This window comes from Gorilla gorilla, chromosome 13, assembly GCF_029281585.2.
Source record: "Gorilla gorilla gorilla isolate KB3781 chromosome 13, NHGRI_mGorGor1-v2.1_pri, whole genome shotgun sequence".
Classification (NCBI taxonomy): Eukaryota; Metazoa; Chordata; class Mammalia; order Primates; family Hominidae; genus Gorilla; species Gorilla gorilla.
In genome coordinates, this window is record NC_073237.2 from 127,953,305 (window position 1) to 127,973,230 (window position 19,926).

General features: G+C 57.3%; 1 protein-coding gene across 5 annotated transcripts in view; it reads right to left on the bottom strand.

The window, feature by feature from the left end:
* Positions 1 to 2,475: 2,475 nt before the first annotated feature.
* The window catches only part of RAPGEF1 (Rap guanine nucleotide exchange factor 1), a 162,577-nt gene continuing 145,126 nt past the window's right edge, over positions 2,476 to 19,926 (bottom strand). For all 5 annotated transcript variants that reach the window (XM_019033771.4, XM_055351390.2, XM_019033774.4 and 2 more), the window contains 10 exons: positions 17,027 to 17,111; positions 14,819 to 14,911; positions 13,734 to 13,919; positions 12,875 to 12,959; positions 12,669 to 12,763; positions 10,246 to 10,324; positions 10,039 to 10,140; positions 8,327 to 8,424; positions 5,967 to 6,095; positions 2,476 to 5,347 (listed from right to left, as the gene is read on the bottom strand). In XM_019033771.4, the coding sequence (XP_018889316.2) occupies positions 5,197 to 5,347; positions 5,967 to 6,095; positions 8,327 to 8,424; positions 10,039 to 10,140; positions 10,246 to 10,324; positions 12,669 to 12,763; positions 12,875 to 12,959; positions 13,734 to 13,919; positions 14,819 to 14,911; positions 17,027 to 17,111 (1,103 nt within the window). In that variant the 3' untranslated portion in view covers positions 2,476 to 5,196. The remainder of the gene's footprint in view (positions 5,348 to 5,966; positions 6,096 to 8,326; positions 8,425 to 10,038; positions 10,141 to 10,245; positions 10,325 to 12,668; positions 12,764 to 12,874; positions 12,960 to 13,733; positions 13,920 to 14,818; positions 14,912 to 17,026; positions 17,112 to 19,926) is intronic.

Consider the following 19,926-nt stretch of genomic DNA (forward strand, 5'->3'; position numbering starts at 1 on the left):
TCTCACTCTGTTACCCAGGCTGGAGTGCAGTGGTGCGATCTCAGCTCATTGCAACCTCTGCCTCCCATGTTCCAGTGATTCTCCTGCCTCAGCCTCCTGAGTAGCTGGGATTACAGGCGCCCACCACCCACCACCATACCCGGGTTTTTTTTTTTTTTTAGAAGGAGTCTCGCTCTCGCCCAGGCTGGAGTGGTGGTGTGATCTCGGCTCACTGCAAGCTCCACCTCCCGGGTTCACGCCATTCTCCTGCCTCACCCTCCTGAGTAGCTTGGACTACAGGCGCCTGCCACCATGCCTGGCTAATTTTTGTATTTTTAGTAGAGACAGGGTTTCATCATGTTGGCCAGGCTGGCCTCGAACTCCTGACCTCATGTGATCCGCCTGCCTCGGCCTCCCAAAGTGCTGGGATTACAGGCATGAGCCACTGCACCCAGCCTGTGTGATTTTTCGATTAAGAGAAGTGAATGAGGTAAAGCAGTCTGCAAAGTGCTTGGTACCCCAAAATACTCACCGGACACTGTTCCAAGTATTAACTCATTGAAACTTTGTGAGACCTTAGGAAGCAGAGTCTGTTATTACCCCACTTCCAGCTGGGGAAACTGCCAAGCAGAGAAGAAAACCACTTACCCAGGGTCCTTTTGCTTATCAGCTGCAGAGTCAGGACACAGCCCTTTGCAGCCAAGGACATATTCCCCCAGACTGCTGGCAGCCAATGAGGGACTCAGATGGCCCGAACCACACCTTGACTGCTTCCTAAATAATGCACCCCTAGTGAATGAATGAAAAAAAAGGTTTGAATGAATGCTGGGGCCTGCCTCCCATCCCACAGGGGGAACAATGAGCAGTCAGCCATCATACCCCATTCTCCAGCCTTGCACCACTGGGGGCGGGACCCAGATTGTCGACCTACTGCAAGATCAGAGCAGGTGGGAGGCTTGGGGCCCTCAGCTCAGACACCTTCGGGGGGACCGCAGTTCTTGGTTGGAGCAGGCATCTGAGCCTCCTGGGTTACTGGCTAAGCATGCACACTCGCAGGCCCTGGGCGGGGACACTGTGGGGGTGGGGTGGAAGCCAAGGTGTTTCCTCCGTGACTATGGCGGCTCCCTTGGTGAATCTCGCGGTCTGCCGGTCACCAAAGACCAGGGTGGGTCGCAGCAGCTGCTGCCCCGCAGCCCTGGTGGGAAGGCTGAGGCCTGAGGTCCATACCTGGCACATCACCTCCTGCTCGCTGGGGTTGTTGGGGCCAGACCAGCTTCCTGGCATTGCTGGCAGGGGAGGGAGATGCGAGTGGAGGACTCAGGAGTGGACTGGTCTCTCTCGGGCCTCTGCGTGCTCATTGGTCGAAATGGACAAAAGCAGATAATGAGGAGCCTGAGGCATGAGTGGCTGAGCAATCTGCCCGAGGACACAAGGAACAAAAGAGAGAACCTGGGCTTCCATCACCTACGAGGTTCATGGAGGCTTTGGCGTGGCGCCTGACACACAGGCAGCCAACAGCTCAGGGGATGGTTGATGCCTGCCTGACGCAGGGTCCCTTCTATCAGATCTTGTGATCAGCCCAGGAATACTTGGCCCCTTCCCTTTAAAGGGACAGACTTAAGCTGCTGCCTTTGCGGGGCATGAGGGGAGATGCCTCCTCCTCACCAGGCCTGACCTCTGCACGATCAGGTACAGAGAGATGCAGAGATCCTGGGCTTCCCCAGGGGCCGCCGTGGGGCTGAAAGTTGGGTACTGGGAACCAGGGTGAATATGAGGGCTGGCCCTGATCCCTGCCATCCCTGGGTGGCTATGCTGGGGTGCTTGGTCTCAGGTGCTAGGATGGAAACAATGGGGCACAGGTAGGCTGTGGTGTGGGAGGACAAGGAAGACAGGGAGATGGTGAATGGCCTCCCGGAGCCATTGGGCCCCGTGCCTTACTCCGCATGGAGGGGACACAGCACACCTCAGGGCAGAGAAGGGACTGGAATCCCTGGGGCCTCCTCACTCCATCCCTTGTAAGTGCAGAGGCTCTGCTGTTCCTCACTGGGGCTGGGCCCGAGCCTCTGTGTGCTGCCTCCTGGGCGGCAGAGGACACACCGCAAAAGGCATGCCATAAAGACAGTGCTTCCGGGCCCCGAAGGAGCAATTCTAGAGCCTGCGTCCCCGAATCCCACCCGAGGAATGCCCTTTTCATCAGGACACTGGGGTGAGGGGCTCTTGTGCATGAACCGACCTCTGGAGCACGAGCAATTCTTTGTCCAGTTGAATGCTTCTAGGGCACAAGGCCTAGGAGGGAAAGTTCTGGTGACGTCCATTTCACTCAGCCACGACTACCCCAGTGGCAGCAAGTGGGCCTGGGAGTGGAGGTGAATGACCCCCAGCCTCCCAGGAGCCCCGCCTGCGAGAGGGGTCTCAGAAAAGAGATGGCAAGGCCAGCATGGAGCAGGCTGGGCTGTCACTGTAGTTGCACACATGCAGCTGGGCGCGGACATGGCATTGGGCAGCTTTCATCTGTGTTTATTTTTTTTCATATAAAAGTTACATGTTTGAAATGTCTGCAGGAAGATGCCACCATCAGACAGGTTAGCTGGGGCATATATATTACAATGTAACCCTGTGGAGGTCGTGGGGCCGGAGCGGGAAGATGCTCCCCAGAATCGGGTTCAGGTCAGACATGGTGTGTGCCTGCCCCTCCTTTCCCCCTCCACCCCGACACCTGCAGGTGAGGACTGACCTCTGCAAGGAACGAGTCCTCCGCCTGGCTCATGTCTGTCTGTGAAGGCTGATTCCCACAACCCGCCCGGGCCCCCCAAAGGAACAGACGAGCCACGGCCAGGCTGCAGCACTGAGCACAGAGCTCAGCAATAACCAGGGCCAGGCTTAGGGGGCACAGGGGGCCGCCTGCCATCAATAAGTTAGACATACATCGCACCTTGCCGTCCTCACGCAGGGAGCCCCCGGGCACTGCTCATGTGCTGCCTGGGCCCTGCTGCTCAGAACACCAAGGGCTCCCAACGAGGGCCTGGGGAGTTGCTTGGGCACACTGGGGCCAGGCACAGGGTCTGTTCTGAATTCGGGGAAGGTGAAGAGACCCCACCTCTATCCGGCTCAAGCCCAAGAACAAGGCAGACAGAGCTGTGGACAGCACCCGACCACAGACACGGTTCTGCCTGCTGCTGGGGTGAGAGGCCTGGTTTCTGAGGCTGCAGCATGGCACTGGCATTGCCTGTGCTACAGAGGGGGACTCCTGCGAGTCTCACAAATACAGGGAGAATTTCAGTTCACACAACCCAAGGGCCCTGTGTGCAGAGCGGCCCTCACACGCGCACAGCAGCATTCAACAGAGCTGGGCAACGGAAGGAGAGAGAGAGTCAAGGATTGAAATGAAGGGACTTCAAAAAGAAGGAACAAACTAAAAACCCAACCCACACACAATACTGTTAATAAGCCAGCGACTCTACACACACACTCCTTAAATAATAAAGTGACAGGTCCCGGCTGGCCCCGCAAGACCACCGCAAGAGGGGGTCCCGCCACCAGAGGGGGTCCCGCCTGCCACTGCACGGCTTTCCTCCCTCTATCTACAGGACAAACAAAACACGGGAGAGGGGAAGAAGCCCACATTTTCTTCTTGATAAATGCTGTTCAAAAACCCATGAAGGACTCAAACTGACATGGTGGTTTAAAAAAAAACCTAAATGATCAACAGATGTTGCTTTCTATATTTTTCCTTTGTTCTGTTTGAACTGGGCTAAGTAAGCACAGTTAGACCCTGCTGTTCACTTGACCACGTCCTAAACCCGGGACAGGTGAGCACTCATTCATGCACAGCAGACCCGGAGGCATGGGCTGGGGCAGCACGACTGGGTTCCCGAAGCGCCCTGCCTGCAGGCTCATGCTGGAGGCCACGGAGCCAGGCGGCGCAGGGCAGATTCTGTTTGTCAAGCGCCCCACAAGCCTTGCCCAGATTGTCAAGCTCAGCAGCGAGAATGGTTTTGATGAGGAGGATGGAAACAGCATCTGCTCTGGAAGCCGCTCTGGCGTGGGGAGAGCGGGGAGAGGGTGCGCTTGCTGCAGCTGCTGCCTTAGGAGGCTCCTCTGTGGCCAGGCTTCTGCCTCCCTGCACCCTGAGGGCCCATTCGGGTGCCTCAGGGATGCCCTTCCCTCCCAGGGGCACTGACAGCACTGGCTGAAAGGTCTGAAGAGCCAGAGGAGGAGCCCCGCTGGCCGGCCCAGGATGGGGCAAGGAGGGAGGGAAAGCCAGGGGATGGGGAGGGACAGGAGATGGAGTTTAAGGCACACAGCGAGCGATGGAGGAGGGAGGTGCTGGCCTCTCCCCTCTGAATTAACTCCCCCAGGAGCTCAGCTCTGGCCTCAGTTTGGTGAGGTTCAGAAGACTCCCAGCAATAAAAAGTATTTCTTGGATGATCAAGTCCTCCCTTACTCCAGCCTCCTCTTCTCAGCTCCCCAGGTGGTGTGGGAGGGGCCCAGTGGCGTGGGGTGGGGGGTAAGGGGCGACGGGATGACAGAGACTGCTGCTGCTCTCAGGCGGGCAAGGGAGGCCCTGATGGCGCCAGTACCGCGGGGCAGAGCACCAGCTGCGGGGCTGCTAAGGCGTCACCTGCGTACCTTTCCGGGCCTGCTGAAAAGCTCACACCATCCTCCATGCATCAGAAGGGGAAGCGGCAAGTGAAAGGATCCTCCCCCGAGTCTACTCTGCATTCTGCCCACCCAGCTGCTTGCCCCCATTCCAGGGCCCCTGGAGGACAGGCCACCCCAGAAGGCCTCCACTCATTTGAGATTTCAGAAGATTCAGGGACCCTGGAGCTTAGGGAGGGGGAGCACCCACCACTTCCTTGGTCTGCTGATGAGGTCTCTGCTGCTCTCTCCCTGGAGGGGAGTGGGTGGAAGGTCAAGAGGGGAGAGATGGAAGTAAAAGCAGAAAAGAAAACCAAACCAGAAAACCACCGGTTTGTAAATTGGCAACAAGACCTGCCTGCTGGCTGCCCTGAGGCCCACGGGTCTGCTCCCACAGAGGAAGGAGGCAGGAAGCGGCTGGCAGGCTCCAGCTCCCGCCCGGCCCCGCTGAAGGCTGGCCAGCCTCATGGCTCCGAGGCTGGGACTCCTGCCATGCGCCTAACAGGTCCAAGGTCCTCTCCGGTCTGGGAGCTGCCCTCTGCGCCCCTCGAGCATTCTCCTGGATCCCAGCGTCTGCTCCTAGGTCTTCTCTTCCCGGTCTGTTTTTCTCCTTGTTATGTTCCTGGGTTTAATTTTCAGAGACAGTTCCCATAGGGCCTCCTCAGCCAGGTGGTCACTGAAGTCATTGAAGAAGTTTATAATGTCGTCGTTCCTCCGGATGTCATAGTGCCTGGTGCAGGGGATGGGGAGCAGTCAGTGAGCACCTGTGTGGGCTGGATGGCCCGATGGCACCACCCTCCTGGAAGGTGCCGTGGGGACCATCCCCACAGCCTCGCAGCAAACGGATGCTGCAGGGGCTACCGTTGACCAATGTGACAGAGGGGACACCAGAGCTCAGAGACGGTGCCACCAGCACATGGAGCACAAACAGGGCCCTGAGGCTGGGCTGCTCACAGGGAAGGGGCCCCAGGTGATCCCACTACCCCCAACAAACAACACATGCCAGGGCCCGCCCTGGGGGAGCTCTGGTGCCTCAGAGTCAGGCAGGCCAGGGTTTGTCAGGCCCTTCTCACAGCAAGGTGGGCAGCAGCTTCTGGTGTGTAAAATGGGAGGACGAGCTGTGCTGTCATGGGGTCCAGGCCCAGGGCCAGGCTAGGCCTGGCATGGAGCCTGGTGGGCATGCTCTCAAGTCATCCTGGCAGAAACTGAAGGGCCCGGACTATATCTCAGCAGTGGCAGGTCCCTGGGTCCTCTGTGGCTCCCCCTCCCCTCAGTGTCCCGGGCTGTCTCTCCTTGTGTGTGGCCCGGGGCTCAGCTCTGCCTGGTCCCCCCGGGGCGGCGGAACTCACGCCTGCTGGAAGCACCGCATGCTATCGAGGATGTTGAACTGCTGCCACCGCTTGGAGAAGTTCACTTTCCCGTCAATGTAGTCTGGGTTTCCCAGGTGAACGAAGGTCAGGTCCTGCAGGATCAGCCCCCTGGGAGGACGGGTTAGGCAGCCTGTTACTGCTATGGGGTTTGGAAGCAGCAAGGGCTAGAGACATGTGTCAGGCGCTAGGACTCGCAGTGAGCAGCTTCCAAACCCCAGAGCAAACCAAAGAGCCAGTCTGGGGTGTCTCTTTCCCAGAACAAACTCCCGCCTCGGCCTCTGGCCTCTGGCTCCAAAAGCACTTGCTGGGGACCTCGGAAGCCAGTATGCTGATGAGGAGCCTGAGGGTGATGCGGCTGCCATGGCTTGACCCATAAGGGCGAAGCTGTGGGCTGCTAAAGTAACATTAACAAATGAGCAGTAAAAAAAAATAAAAAAAATAACAAAACCCAAACCAGGGGGCAGGGGCAGAGATCGCCTTTTATTAACAGGTGTGGTGGGCTGGGTGCAATGGCTCACACCTGTAATCCCAGTACTATAGGAGGCTGAGGCAGGAGGATTGAGCTGAAGAGTTTGAGAACAGCTAGGCTGGGTGTGGTGGCTCACACCTGTAATCCCAGCACTCTGGGAGGCCAAGGTGGATCACCTGAGGTCAGGAGTTTGAGATCAACCTGGCCAACATGGCGAAACCCTGTCTCTACTAAAAATACAAAAAGTAGCCGGGCATGGTGGTGCATGCCTGTAATCCCAACTCGGGAGGCTGAGGCAGGAGAACCACTTGAACCTGGGAGGCGGAGGTTGCAGTGAGCCAAGACTGCGCCACTGTCTGGGTAACAAGAACGTAACAAGAACTCCAGCCTGGGTAACAAGAACATAACTCTGTCTCAAAAAAAGAAAAAAAAAAAAAGTTTGAAACCAGCCTGGGCAACATAGCAAGACCTCGCCCCTACAAAAAATACAAAAATTAGCTGGGCATGGTGGTGTGCACCTGTAATCCCAGCTACTAAGGAGACTGATGTGGGAGGATTCCTTGAGCCCAGGAGTTCAAGGCTGCAGTGAGCTATGATTGCACCACTGCACTCCGGCCTGGGTGACAGAGACTCCGTCTTTATTAAACAAACAAAGAAACTGGCTGGGTGTGGTGATTCATGCCTGTAATCCCAGCAGTTTGGGAGGCCAAGGCAGGTGGATCACCTGAGGTCAAGAGTTCGAGACTAGCCTGGCCAACATGGTGAAACTCCGTCTCTACTAAAAAAAATACAAAAAAAAAAAAAAAAAAAAAAATTAGCCAGGCGTGGTTGCGCGTGCCTGTAGTCCCATCGACTACTCAGGAGGCTGAGGTGGGAGAATTGCTTGAACTCAGGAGGCAGAGATTGCAGTGAGCCAAGATCATGCCACTGCATACCAGCCTGCGTGACAGAGTGAGACTCCATCACAAACAAAGAAACAAAGAAACAAACAAGGTGTAGTAACTTAATAGGTGCTTCTGACTGCAGAGGACTTAAGGCCAGATGAGAAAGACAGGGGCAGTTCCTCCACTCAGGGAGAACTCAGCTTGAGGGAGCAGATGTAGAGCCACGGTGGGAAAGACTGTTAGTGCTCAGAGCAGGAAGCCTGGTGATTTGTATCTCTGAGGGTTGAGGCCTCGAGGGCAGCCCTGCAGTAACCCTATAGGATGTGCCATTGAACACTCAGCGCTGGGATGCTGCTGCGCTTTTGGTCTCTTGGAGATTCTCAGTGTCTACTAGTATACACTAAAGGCTCTCGTAAGTCCTGCAACAGACACTTGTTTGGCTTTGGTTATTCCGCTACGTCCCTTTTCTATGAAACACATATTTCCTCTCGCCCATGGTCCACGCTCAGGAAGCACTTTCTGAACTTCTTTACACCAAGGCTCTCAAGGTCCCTGGGTGGCCGTGCATCCTCAGGTTGTTCTAATGCGCAGCCACGTGTGAGGACCCTGGAATACTGTGTGATGCCGTGTGTGGGGAGAGGAGCCATACATCTGTCACAAGCATGGCTGCACATGCTCACGGGCAGGCTACAGAAGGAAATGAGAGTGGGGCTGGGGGCTGGGAAAGGAGAACCCGTATTCTTCACCTGAGCGCTTCTTTTCTGTTTAAACTGTATTATAAGAAGCATTATATATTATATTATATATATGTATTGTATATTATGCATTATAACTGTATTACAAGAACCTTAAGTAAAACCAAAGTATAAATGTCTCCGTTAGAAACCCCGAAATTAAGATTTCTCTGCTGGAGCCTGACAGATCTTCCCCAGAGCAATGGAGGCAAACCCAGGCGGGGCTGGGGGCCTGGAGGGGCTGCTACTCACAGGTACGGGATGCACGGCGGTTCCACCTCCGAGAGGGCGGCCCGGTAGGCTCGGAAGGAGGACGAGCTGTCGATCAGTGTGCAGTACTCGGCCAGGCCCTGGCAGGACAGGACAGGACAGGACAGGACCGGACAGGGGTGAGCGAGTGCTGGGGCAATGCTGGGGCAGAGCCCTGGTCCTCCTCACTAACTGGAGGGTCAACCACCCTCTGCCCAACTCCACAGGTCCCACTACGCACAAACACCCAGCCAGGTGTGGGTCCTGGCCCTGGCCAGCAGGGATTCTGTCCTTTTCAACGAGTGTCAGCCCAACCCCTGGTCACAGGGGACTTCAGGCCGTTTTGTGGAGAAACACCCTACAGTACTCATTGTGCCTGGGCAGCCAGCGCTTGCGTGTATACGACATCTCGGAAGATGGGCTCCTGCCTGGCCCTGTTCGGCGGTGCAGCCGGAGGAGCTTCCCAGGCACACACTGAGTGGCGTCACTCCTGACTCGGAGCTGCCTTTGCTCTGCCCTGTACTTAGGGAGGACCAACTAGAGATAGCATGTGACCTCGCCCTCCCCAGGGCTGGGCGGCTTCTCTCCTGCAGGGGCGGGGGGCTCCCGCCTAGGAGACTCAGCCAGCCCTGCCCCACTCAGAAGGCCCCTCTCCTGCCTCTTCTCCTGTTAGGTGCCTCTCCCTGAAGTGCTGCCTCCTCAGGACCCCCCATGCAGAGAGGCCGTGTGAATTTCCCACCTCTCCCCATACACTAGCTTACAACCATCCCTGAACATGGGCTTGAACAAGATGACCCTGGGTGGCCTGGCTGACACCTGGGTCTCTGACACGACCCCTGGGTGGCCTGGGTCACACTTGGGTTCCTGACACAACCCCCAGGTGGCCTGGCTGACGCTCAGGTCCCTGACATGACCTCTGGGTGGTCTGGTCACACTCAGGTCCCTGACACAATCCCTGGGTGGCCTGCCTGAACTTGGGTCCCTGACATGACCCCTGGGTGGCCTGGCTGACACTCAAAGCCATGGGTTTTGCACCCATTTGCAATATTATTTCCCTACACAGGATAAAGGTCCAACTCCTCACCAGGCTCCTGAGGCTCTCATGACCTAGAACTGGTCCCCTTCTCCCGGGATGTGGTCCCCTGGCCTCCTCCTGTCCCTGGAGGTGCTGACCCCCACCTGCTCCTGGCTGTGCACTCCTTTGTCCCCTTTGATTCTCTTCCCTTCCCAGGAAACTCCTCCTCCTCTACAGATGGTGGCATGTGTGACACTTCCTCTGGGCTGGCCCACCTGCCCACCCTTCTTCTTTTAGTGCTTATCTAGCAGAAACTCATCCAACATCATGTTGGGCTGTTCACAGTGCGTCCCCAGCACCTACTGCAGTGCCTGGCCCAAAGCAGACCCTTCAGAAGAACGGGCTGAGGGCAGGCGGGGGAGGCGGGAACCCAGGGATGGGCCTGCTGGGTGGCAGCAGAACACCGGGATGTGACCACCCCAGAACCAACCTCGAAGCTCCCTGGGGCCTGAAGATTGGGGATCAGAGACAGGAAGGAGGGAGGGCAGCTGTTCTGGTCACACAGCATGTCGGTGGCAGAGCAGGGGCCTAGGCCCAGCATTTGCTCCAGTGGGAGCACTTTCTGCCACAGCTGGTCGCCTGAGGGCTGGGCGGCCCCCCTTACCAGCCACCCTCCCGCCCACGCCCCAAGGCCACTCACCTCTGAAGTCTGCTTCTGCCACTCCAGCCTGCGGATGGGCGCCGAGTCCAGGGCAGAGAGGATGGCCAAGTAGGAGTTGAAGTTATTCAGCTTCCGCAAGTGCTGCCGAGAGAGGGGCGGTGCCGTGAGGCAGGAGGGCAGGCGGGTCCCGGGCTCCCAGAGCAGGGACTGATGATGGGGGCCTGGGAAGGACTTGGCCACCATTACCTTCATGATCTTGATGAACTTCAAGAGCAGCCGTTCCCTGTCCTGGGCCTTTTCCTGTAACATGATTATGGACCGGACCCTGCATGGACCAAGGGAAAAAGAAACAGCTGAGTTGACAGGTCCCTGCAAGCCCCAGGGGTCCTGGTGGAGACAGGACCTGTACGACCCCCATGCCAGTGGCCACGAGCCCACCCCTACTGAGTACCTGCAGCCTGCCCCAGGCATAGACCTAGTTTCTGCTCTCCAGGAGCTCATAACATCCTGGGACAGAGGCACAAGGAAATCTGGTGACAATAAATCTGGTGACCATAAGGAAATCTGGTGAAGGCCCAAAGGGGGCTTCGAATCTGCAGGTGGAGCATGGGAGGATGAAAGCAGAGCCTTTCCTGACAAGCATGGACCCCAAGTACCAGGGGGCTGGGCAAGTTCCTTGTGTGGTACAGGACTGGCTCGGGGAGACCCGCTAGCACGTGAGGTAAGAGGGTACCTTTGGCAGCCATGAGGGAAGGAAACTCTCAGAACCTTAGTAGCAACCAAAGCCGAGACCAAAGCCAAAGGCCAGTCTCATCTGTGAGATAAATGCAGCAGGGATGTCACCCTGGCCTCAGTTTCCTGTGGTTCACAGGGGACACCACCAGGGTCACTTGGAGGAGGTGCCGCACTTTGCACTGCTGGTTCTTCTTTTTTATTTAAGAGACAGGGTCTTGATCTGTCACCCAGTGCTGTGAGTATATCTCACTGTAGTCTTGAACTCCTGTTCTCAACTGATCCTTCTGCCCCAGCTTCCCGAGTAGCTGGGACTATAGGTGTGCACCACTGCACTTGGCTAATTTTAATTTTTTGTAGAGCGCGGAGTGGGGGGGTCTCTCTATGTTGTCCAGACTGGTCTCGAACTCCTGCGCTCAAGTGACCCTCCTGCCTTGGCCTCCCAAAGTCCTGGGATTATAGATGTGAGCCACTGCACTTGCACCTCTGTGCAGCCAGGTCCTGTGGAGTGTGCCCCTGAGCTTCTTGCACCCAGCCAAAGGCTGGTGTCAGAAGCCAGGCTTGGGACCTTGTGTGCAGCTTCCGTCTGCCTTAGAAACCACATCCTGTTGGGCAAAACCCTACGCTGGACTGCCATAGCTAAACATGCTTTCCCCAGGATGGAATGCTTCTGTGGGGAGGAAGGTAGGCAAAGGGGAGATGATCTCGGGGCCTTTAAAACACATCAGACATTCTCCTGGAGGCAACAGTGGGTGGGTGGGGGTGGCACAGCACTGAGCTCTAGGGGGTCCTGCCTGATGCTGAGCTGCTATGGGGGCTTTGTCGCCTCTTGGAGACAAGAGCTCTGGTTTATTAACACATTACTGGGATTCATTTTGCTTTAAGAATTAAAGACTAGGCTGGGAGCGGTGGCTCATGCCTGTAATCCCAGCACTTTGGGAGGCTGAGGTGGGCGGATCACGAGGTCAGGAGATTGAGACCACCCTGGCTAACACGGTGAAACCCTGTCTCTACTAAAAATACAAAAAATTAGCTGGGTGTGGTGGCGGGCGCCTGTAATCCCAGCTACTCTGGAGGCTGAGGCAGGAGAATGGCGGGAACCCAGGAGGCGGAGCTTGAGGGGAGCCCGAGCTTGCAGTGAGCCGAGATTGCGCCACCACACTCCAGCCTGGGCGACAGAGCCAGACTCCGCCTCAAACACACACACACACACACACACACACACACACACACCTGCAGAGCGAGACTCCGTCTCAAACACACACACACACACACACCTGCAGAGCGAGACTCCGTCTCAAACACACACAAACACACACACACATGCACACACACACACACACACCTGCAGAGCAAGACTCTGTCTCAAACACACACACACACACACACCTGCAGAGCGAGACTCCGTCTCAAACACACACACACACCTGCAGAGCGAGACTCCGTCTCACACACACACGCACACACACACCTGCAGAGCAAGACTCCGTCTCAAACACACACACACACACACACACACGAATTAAAGACTAAATGCAAACATTAACGTTATAGAGCCCACTCCTTTGCTAACTGTTCTGTCAGGCAGAGTCAGTGTGAGCATCAGCTTGAGATTGCCTGGCAATGACCAGGGCAGGAGGGCAAACTCACGCCCTTCCCAACACCACCTATGGCAGACATCGCTCCTCGACCCTGGCACTCTTCCCTGCTGAGCCTCCTCGACCAGGTGGCCACTTCCAGCAAGCCCCATCCTGTCCCTGCCCCTGTCCTCAGCCTGCTGTTCACGGTCAGTGCTCATGGGGCCCCCCAGGAGCTTAGCGGAATGAAAGAGGCAGCTCCTTCCCCTACCATTCAAGCTCCCTGCAAAGGAAAACGCAGAGCCCACCCAGACGTGCCACCATCCAGAGCAACAGGGCTTGGCGCTGGGCCCCTCTTACCAGTAGGACATGTTGTTGAAGTGCTCCGTGAACTGGGTCAAGTTGGGGCTCTTCTCCTCATTCTGCTCTTTTGCCCAAAGCAAAACCTCAGGAATCTACAAAAGGAAAGAAGGCAGATGGAGGTGGAGCCCCGGCTTTCCCCTGATGGGGGTTTCTCTCATTCAGGGACAACCAGCGTGGCTCCCCCTGGCAGGAGCAGCCTGTACCTCTATTTTATAGAAGAGCTCAGCATCCAGCAGCGTTAGCTGCTCCGCTATCTCATGGCTGTGAAAGTCGTGCAAGGTCCCCGGCCTGGAAGACAGAGGTGTGAGAAGAACCGTCAGGGGTGGGGAGGCCGGTGGGGAGGGCTGAGCAGGCCCGGGCTGCGGGCGTCAGAGCAGGAGAGCCTCTCTGCCCAGCAGAAGTGCGGAGGCTACAGGGCCGGGAAGCCCCAAAAGGCTCCCTGGGGCCCTAATGGCCTCCTGCCTCTCTCCGGGACGACACTGTCTGCCTTTCTCTCCTGCTTCTGCTGGGTATGTCCAGCAGCTTCTGGAATCAGGAGCCTGAGTTTCCCTCGTGAGCTCATGGACAGTTGAGATGCCAAGAAGGCTCGCTCACAGCTGGAGCCCACTTCCAGGTGGCCAGCAAGAACAGAGATGGTGCCAAAGAAACGAAGGCTATGTGCTCACTGGAAGGAGCCCACTACTCAACAGACATGTATAGGTGCAAATGACACTCACCATTGGTGTCGAGGGGACGGGCCACAGACTAGCATCAACCACTGCCATGTTCGTGCTGGGACAACCCAGAACTGACCACAGCCCAGGGTGTGTGCACTCCTGCCCTGTCCTGTGAAGCCCCATGCCCTGCTGCCCGCTTCCTGGTCACAAAGGGATCACCACCCAATATGTGCCTCCTGGAGAAGAGGCCCAGCCCCCAGGGATCCACAGGGCTGTTCCTGAGGCACCTCATGAAAGGGCCTGTGCAGAACCAGGATGGGGCTGTGGGGCTGGCAGGGAGGGAGGGTAAACTGAGAAAGGCACGGCTCCTGGGGAAGAGGCAGGGCTGGAGAGGTGGGCTTCTCACCTGGCTGCTACCCCCCGGGCTGCCAGGGGCTGGCCGGAGGTGGCACACCTGAGTAGCTTCTTCTGGTCCACCTTGTCCAGGATGTTCTTCCGGAGCACACGGGCCAGGCTCAGCTCCCCGTTGCACACCAGGCGGAAGACCAGTTCCATCAGCAGCTTCAGGATCTCTTCTGTCAACTCCACCAGGCTGAAGGACAAAAGAGCACAAGGTGAGGAGCAGGAACACAAGGCCCAGGCAGAGTCTGTCTTTGCCTTGAGACACACAAAGGGCACGGGGCTGTGACCGGCACAGAGCTGGCTGGGAAATTTCTCATGGGAAGAGAGCAGGAGACGAGGGCCTGGGATGGCTGCCTGTGTTCTTGGAGGTGTTGGGATGGTCACAAGCACCTGCCACACACTCAACAGCCATCTGTTGGCGCTGGACAAGCGCCAGTGACTGTGCTGGGGCCTGGGCTGCAGGGACAAGTCCTACACGAATCCCGCCCTGGGGAGCTGCTGCTCCCATTGGGCAGTGAGACACCAAGACTTCCCGGCCTCTCAGACTAGATGCTCCCCAACTTGCCCTGCTGAGCACTGTCCACATGTGGCCATTTCCCAGCCGCACAGCCACTCACCATGGTCATCTCCCGCAGCAGGAGGAAGGCAGTCCACCTGATGGAGATTTGTTAGTGGAACGGATATGGCCAAGTGCCATGCCGTCAGATGGCCAGCCATGGAAACGCTGAGGAGCGAGGGAGAGGTGGCCTCTCCCATTCCAGCCTCCACACAGCCTCCACCATGGCTGGCGGCTGAGAGCATGGCCTGCTGGAGACTGGACCTAAGATACCATGGGAGCAGGTGCGTGGGGCGGGTTCTCTCCTGAGGGTCCAGGAGGGACCTCATGAGGAAATCCAGGGCCTGGGTGCAGGGTGGAGAGACACCTCACCCATCTCACCCTGGTCTATCGGGGACAGGCCATTCTTTCAAAGGACCAAGATAAAGCAGGCAAGAGCCAGCTCTGCCCAGAGCCGGTGGGCAGGAGAAGCAGGTGGAATGGAGCCTTTGCCTCCCCACTGGCCCCCAGGACCCCAAGGGTGAAGCACTCACCAGAGCTCATCCACCACCCGTACCAGCACGAAGAACGTGTTCTTGCTGACGCGCTTCTTGAATGTGTCGGCAAAGGGAGAGAATTTCTCGTATGTGGAGCACGGGTTAAAGAAATAGCCATGTGGCCAGCTGGGGGTGGTGGAGTGGAAGACTGACTCCTGGTGACCACTCACTGAGCGCTCACAATGTGCCCATCTTCCTGCATGTAAAGCACTGGCATCCAGAAACGAGGGCACGGGACTAGCACAGTGGAACAATTGCAAAGCCAGGATTTGAGCACAGGCTTCTGACCCCAGGGATGCCCCCGGCTGCTGCCCTCTCCTCCCTGCCACGCCATCTCCGCTGCACTGTCCAGACCCGCCTTTCCATCGGGTTCACCCCGAGGTGCCCATGAGATTACAGACACGTAGAGAGTGCCTTGCTGAACTTCAGGTAGAGAACGGTGGGCCCAAACCAAACACCCTCAAAACCCCAGGTCCCTGGGCAGGTGTGTAGGCCAGAAGTATCTCCCTCCAGTCTTTCTGTGAGTTTCCATCCTGAGGCTGCCTCCCTGGGCTCTGCAAGGGAGCTCTCACCTCCGTGACACCGGGCCGGGTCTCTCTTCCCAGAGCTGCAGCACGCTCCACATTGGCTCCCTGTCTCCAGGGCAGCACTTCAAGCACCCGATCAGCTCTAGCTCATGCCCTGAGGTCGGGCTCTGCTTTGCGGTCAGGGTTTCCTGCCCAGCTGTTGTGCTCGCCATCGACTCCCCAGACCTCTCTGACACCTCCTGCCTGCTCTCCAGTGATCCACGACCTTCCAAGTCATGGGGCTCAGGACAGAGCAACGTACCAGGGACTGTGGCTTGGCCCACAGCACAGGGGTCGCCAGCCAACCAGGCCCAGACCTTGATGCTGCAATATTTCCATGATGGCTGAACCGGGCAGAGGCTGAGAGCCTGGGCGCAGGCAGCACGGGGGCAAGCGGCGTGTGGCTGCTCTCCCACCAAGCAGCCACATGGGTCAGGTCCTTCATGTCTCTGGGCCTCGGTTTCCTCAATTACACAATAGGAAGTTATAGAGCAGTGGCCCCATGTATAATATGGTAATTTTATACACACCCACACACACATATTAAAAAATGGTCATAGAGCTAGGTGAAAGCACACGTGTAAAAGCACATCTCGCCTGACCAGCAAGTCCTTGACACGTGTGAGTGACAGCCATTCACTGAGTCAGGCCTGTGAGCAGGTGCTCTGAGTGACAGAACTTGCCGGGGACCCGAGGCTCCGCCAATGGAGGATGTCCACGTCTGTCTTGATAGATCAGGGATTCTAAAGGTCAACACGAGGGGAGAATAGGAGGCCAGGAGGTCTGCAGGAGGCCCTGAGTGGAGCAGTGAAGGCTCAGGGCACACAGGAAGGAGCGGGGGCGCGGGTGGACTCAGGACTTCCTACCCCAGGTGGTGGTGGCTGCCCAGCAGATGGCAGCCGTGGGCTATGTGCAAAGAGGTGGCTGAGGAGCAGCTGACCCAGGCTGCCCTCCTAGAGCAGCAGCTGCAGGTCAGCCTCTTAGGATGGGCAGGTTCGGACTTGAAGAGGCAATGGGTCACACAAGTGGGTCCTTCCAAACCCCTGGGGTCCTCCTCAGCCACTACTGCAGAGGGTGACATTTACTGAGGGTGGGCCCGTGGGGTAGATCTGGGGACAGGAGCCCATTCCAGTTGTGGATGTGGCAGTCGCAGGGTCCGCTCCAGGGGAGGTGACTGTGCTGACCCCTGAGCTGTCTATTTGAGTCTTGGTATCCTTCGTGCCCAACGCCCTGGGACTCAGCTCTGAGAAGCTGCCGGAGCCGACCATGGGGGTCTCTCAGGGGCGTCTGCAGGACCGGCACACTTGCCCCTCCCAGTCTGGGGCATGTCTAATTCTTTTTTAGAATCATCCAATGACCACAACTGCCACCAGACACACATTCCCAGACTATGTTCCAGCCTCTTCACATCATTTCACTCGGCCCTTTTAGAGATGAGGAACTTGCCTGAGCTCAAAGCTGGAATGCAGGAGGGTAGAGGTGGGAACCTCGGTCCGTGGGGCTCCTGTGTCCCTACTTCAATCACACTGCCACCCAATATGCTGCTCGGCTTCCCCCACGAGGGCTGAAGGGCAAGAGGGCCCCTCTCTCTCCAAAATGCCCCTGGTGCCGGGGCCCTGGGTCAGGAAGGAAAGGATATCTGTACTGCAGCTTCTTGATGAGCTCCTCTGGGGAGATGAAGGTCCTGTAGGTGGTCAGGAACGCCTCGCAGTACAACACCAAATCTAGAGGGAAAAGCAATGCAAACTGCTTGTCTGCGTGCAGAGTGCTGGGGGTGGGAGCCAGGGTGGATTTGAGTCCTTTCTCTGAGAGAGGCAGGGGAGACGGCACGGGGAGTGGGATGGGCGAGGGAGCCGAGGGCCTGGGAACCCCCTCTGGTGCCTCCGCCTGCATGTCCCAGAGAAGTCACACGTCCTCTCTGTCCATCTCTCAAAGGAAACGGCAGATCAGAGAGGGGAAACAGGAAAGCGTTTTATCTCATGGGCACTTTCTACCGATGACAGTGCTGCCTGGAGAACCGTGCTGTGGGAGCTGAGGCCAACTCTGGTCCCAGGGGAAAAGGGCACTTAGGCTGATGAGTGATGCCTGCCCTAGGCATCAAAACCCAGTGGCATGCCTGTTCCAGGTAGGAGCCAGCCCTGGATTAGACTCTGAGGGGCTCTGCCTGTCCTAAGGCTTGATGCTTCAGAGGGTCTCAGCCATCATGGGAACAAAGAAAATCATCTGTTCAAACCTGTCAGCAGGATCCTGAAATGAAATCCTAGGCTTTACTTTTATTTTTAAATTTTTATTATGATTATTATTTTTGAGACAGGGTCTCACTCTATCGCTCAGGCTGGAGTGCAGTGGTGCGATCTTGGTTCACTGCAACCTCTGTCTCGTGGGTTCAAGTGATTCTCCTGCCTCAAGCCTCCCGAGTAGCTGGGACCACAGGCACGCACCACCACGCCTGGCTGATTTTAGTAGAGACAAGGTTTCACCATGTTGGCCAGGCTGGTCTCAAACTCTTGGCCTCAAGTGATTCACCCAGCTTGGCCTCCCAAAGTGCTGGGATTACAGGCGTGAGCCACCGTGCCTGGTCAGTACTTTTAGATGGTAGGGTCCAATCAGAAAAATCCGGGGAAATTCCACGTTTTGGGTCCTAAGGGATAGGCTGAAGAGGCACGGCTTGGGCCGGGTACCGAGGAGGGGCATGGTGCCAGCCACTGGGCAGGTGTGGGCTGGCAGCTCCAGCCTACCCCTCACCTCTCCATGCCTGCCTCCTCTTAGAGGGGGCTGGTACCAGTCAGGGACTCCCGGACTTTCCAGAATTACAACAGCCCTATTTATTTGCTGTGGTGACACCTTCTCAACTGTGCTGTCTCTGATATTACAGAATGAAGTGGAATTTTAAAATGTAGGACACTGCCTGAGCCAACGGGTGGCCAGACTCACTCCCTGCAGCCACCCCCCATGCCTGCTGAGGCGTGAGGCCCAAGGAGGCTCCGCAGCCGTGCTCCTCACTGTGAGGCTGGGTGCAAACACGCACTGCTTAAATCTTGTGCTCTGGACATAGACCACCTGCTCCCACCTTCTCCCTCATTCCCGAGCTGCTGGGTAGAGGAATCTTGAGGAACCCACATCTCCAGCTGAGTCATGCTGGCTTGGCTCCTGCCCCCACCCTTGCCCCATCCCCTCCTGCATCAAACAAGAGAGGAAAACCCACGCCTGCTCTTGCACTGGGGGCTGCGTGGGGTGGGGCCGGCAGGTGAGGGAGGCTCCGGACTGGGAATCACAGCAGGGCCCATCCGCACTGTGCTCAGGCTCATTCCTCGGCCCCCAAACCCACCCAGTTCACTGTCAAGCTTGGATTTTTGTTCAAAGAGTTTGGGGAAGGAAGCAGAGATGGCACCAGCATACACCCATACCTGCTTCTGGAAGAATGGGCCCAAGTCAACTGGCCTTTGCGGGTGCATCATTGCCAGTAGCCATGACAACTTCGTGGGACTTGCTGGTGAGCACTGGGCCATGCCTTGAACGTATGCCACAACCTTCAATGCCCAGAGCAATCCCACAAGGACAGAGTCCTGTTACCCTACCGAGAGAGGAGGAGCCCAGGCGCGAGGCCACACCACCCGCAAGCAATGTGGCGGGGTCAGCGCCCATGTCTGCCCAATTCCAGAGCCCTCCCCCATCTGCTGTGCCCTGGATTATGGCAGATGGGACAGCGCCTGGCTTCTGGGATGGGCAGTGCTGTGCCACCCCTCTAGAGATCACAAGACTCTCGATGCGGTCCTGAGCACTCTGTGCGCCCTGGCTCACCTGGTCTTTGTGACAGCCCTAAAAGGCCCCAAAATTGTCCCTCATTTTCCTCCTAAGGAATCGGAAGCTCCGGGGCTAAGTGACAGGCCTGGCACACAGTTGCCAAGGGATAAACAGGATCTAAGCTGAGGCCTGAGGCCAAGGCTGACCTGACCTTCTCCCATGCAGGTCCTGACACCTGAGAGCAGAGCCGCGCAACCACAAAGCACCCCCACACGGCCTCTCCCTGCCAAGCCCTGCTCGGCAGGCTGGGCTCCACGGGCCTGAGCCACGGGGCTCCCAGCTGCTCGTGATGCTGGTGCAGTCTCTGGCTTGCAGGATGCACCTGCCCAAGGAGCTTGCTTTGTTACCTGCCACAGGGTGCTTCACCCTCCCAGTGGAGCCATGGCTTCTGCCTCAGTAATACTTCCTACGTAAAACTTTGGTTCTGGGGAGCCTCCAACCCTTCTGCTAGTAAAATCAGGCAAAGCTCCCACCGGCACGGAGCGTCCTCTCAGCAGGTCCAGCCAGCAAAAGCCAGAAGCCTCTTGGCTGTCCTGTCTCAGGGACCCCTCCAGCCTTGGCCACAGCTGGCTGTACCCGACAGGACAGTGGAGTTCACCCTTTGGAGCCGAGGTCTGAAGCCAGCTCCCATTTCAGCCCCTCGCTGTGGACAAAAAGGAAATGAAAGTTGCTCCCATGCCTGGCTGAGTATGGAGCCCCCCGTGTCAGGCAGGGAGGGGAATTCACTGCAGAGAA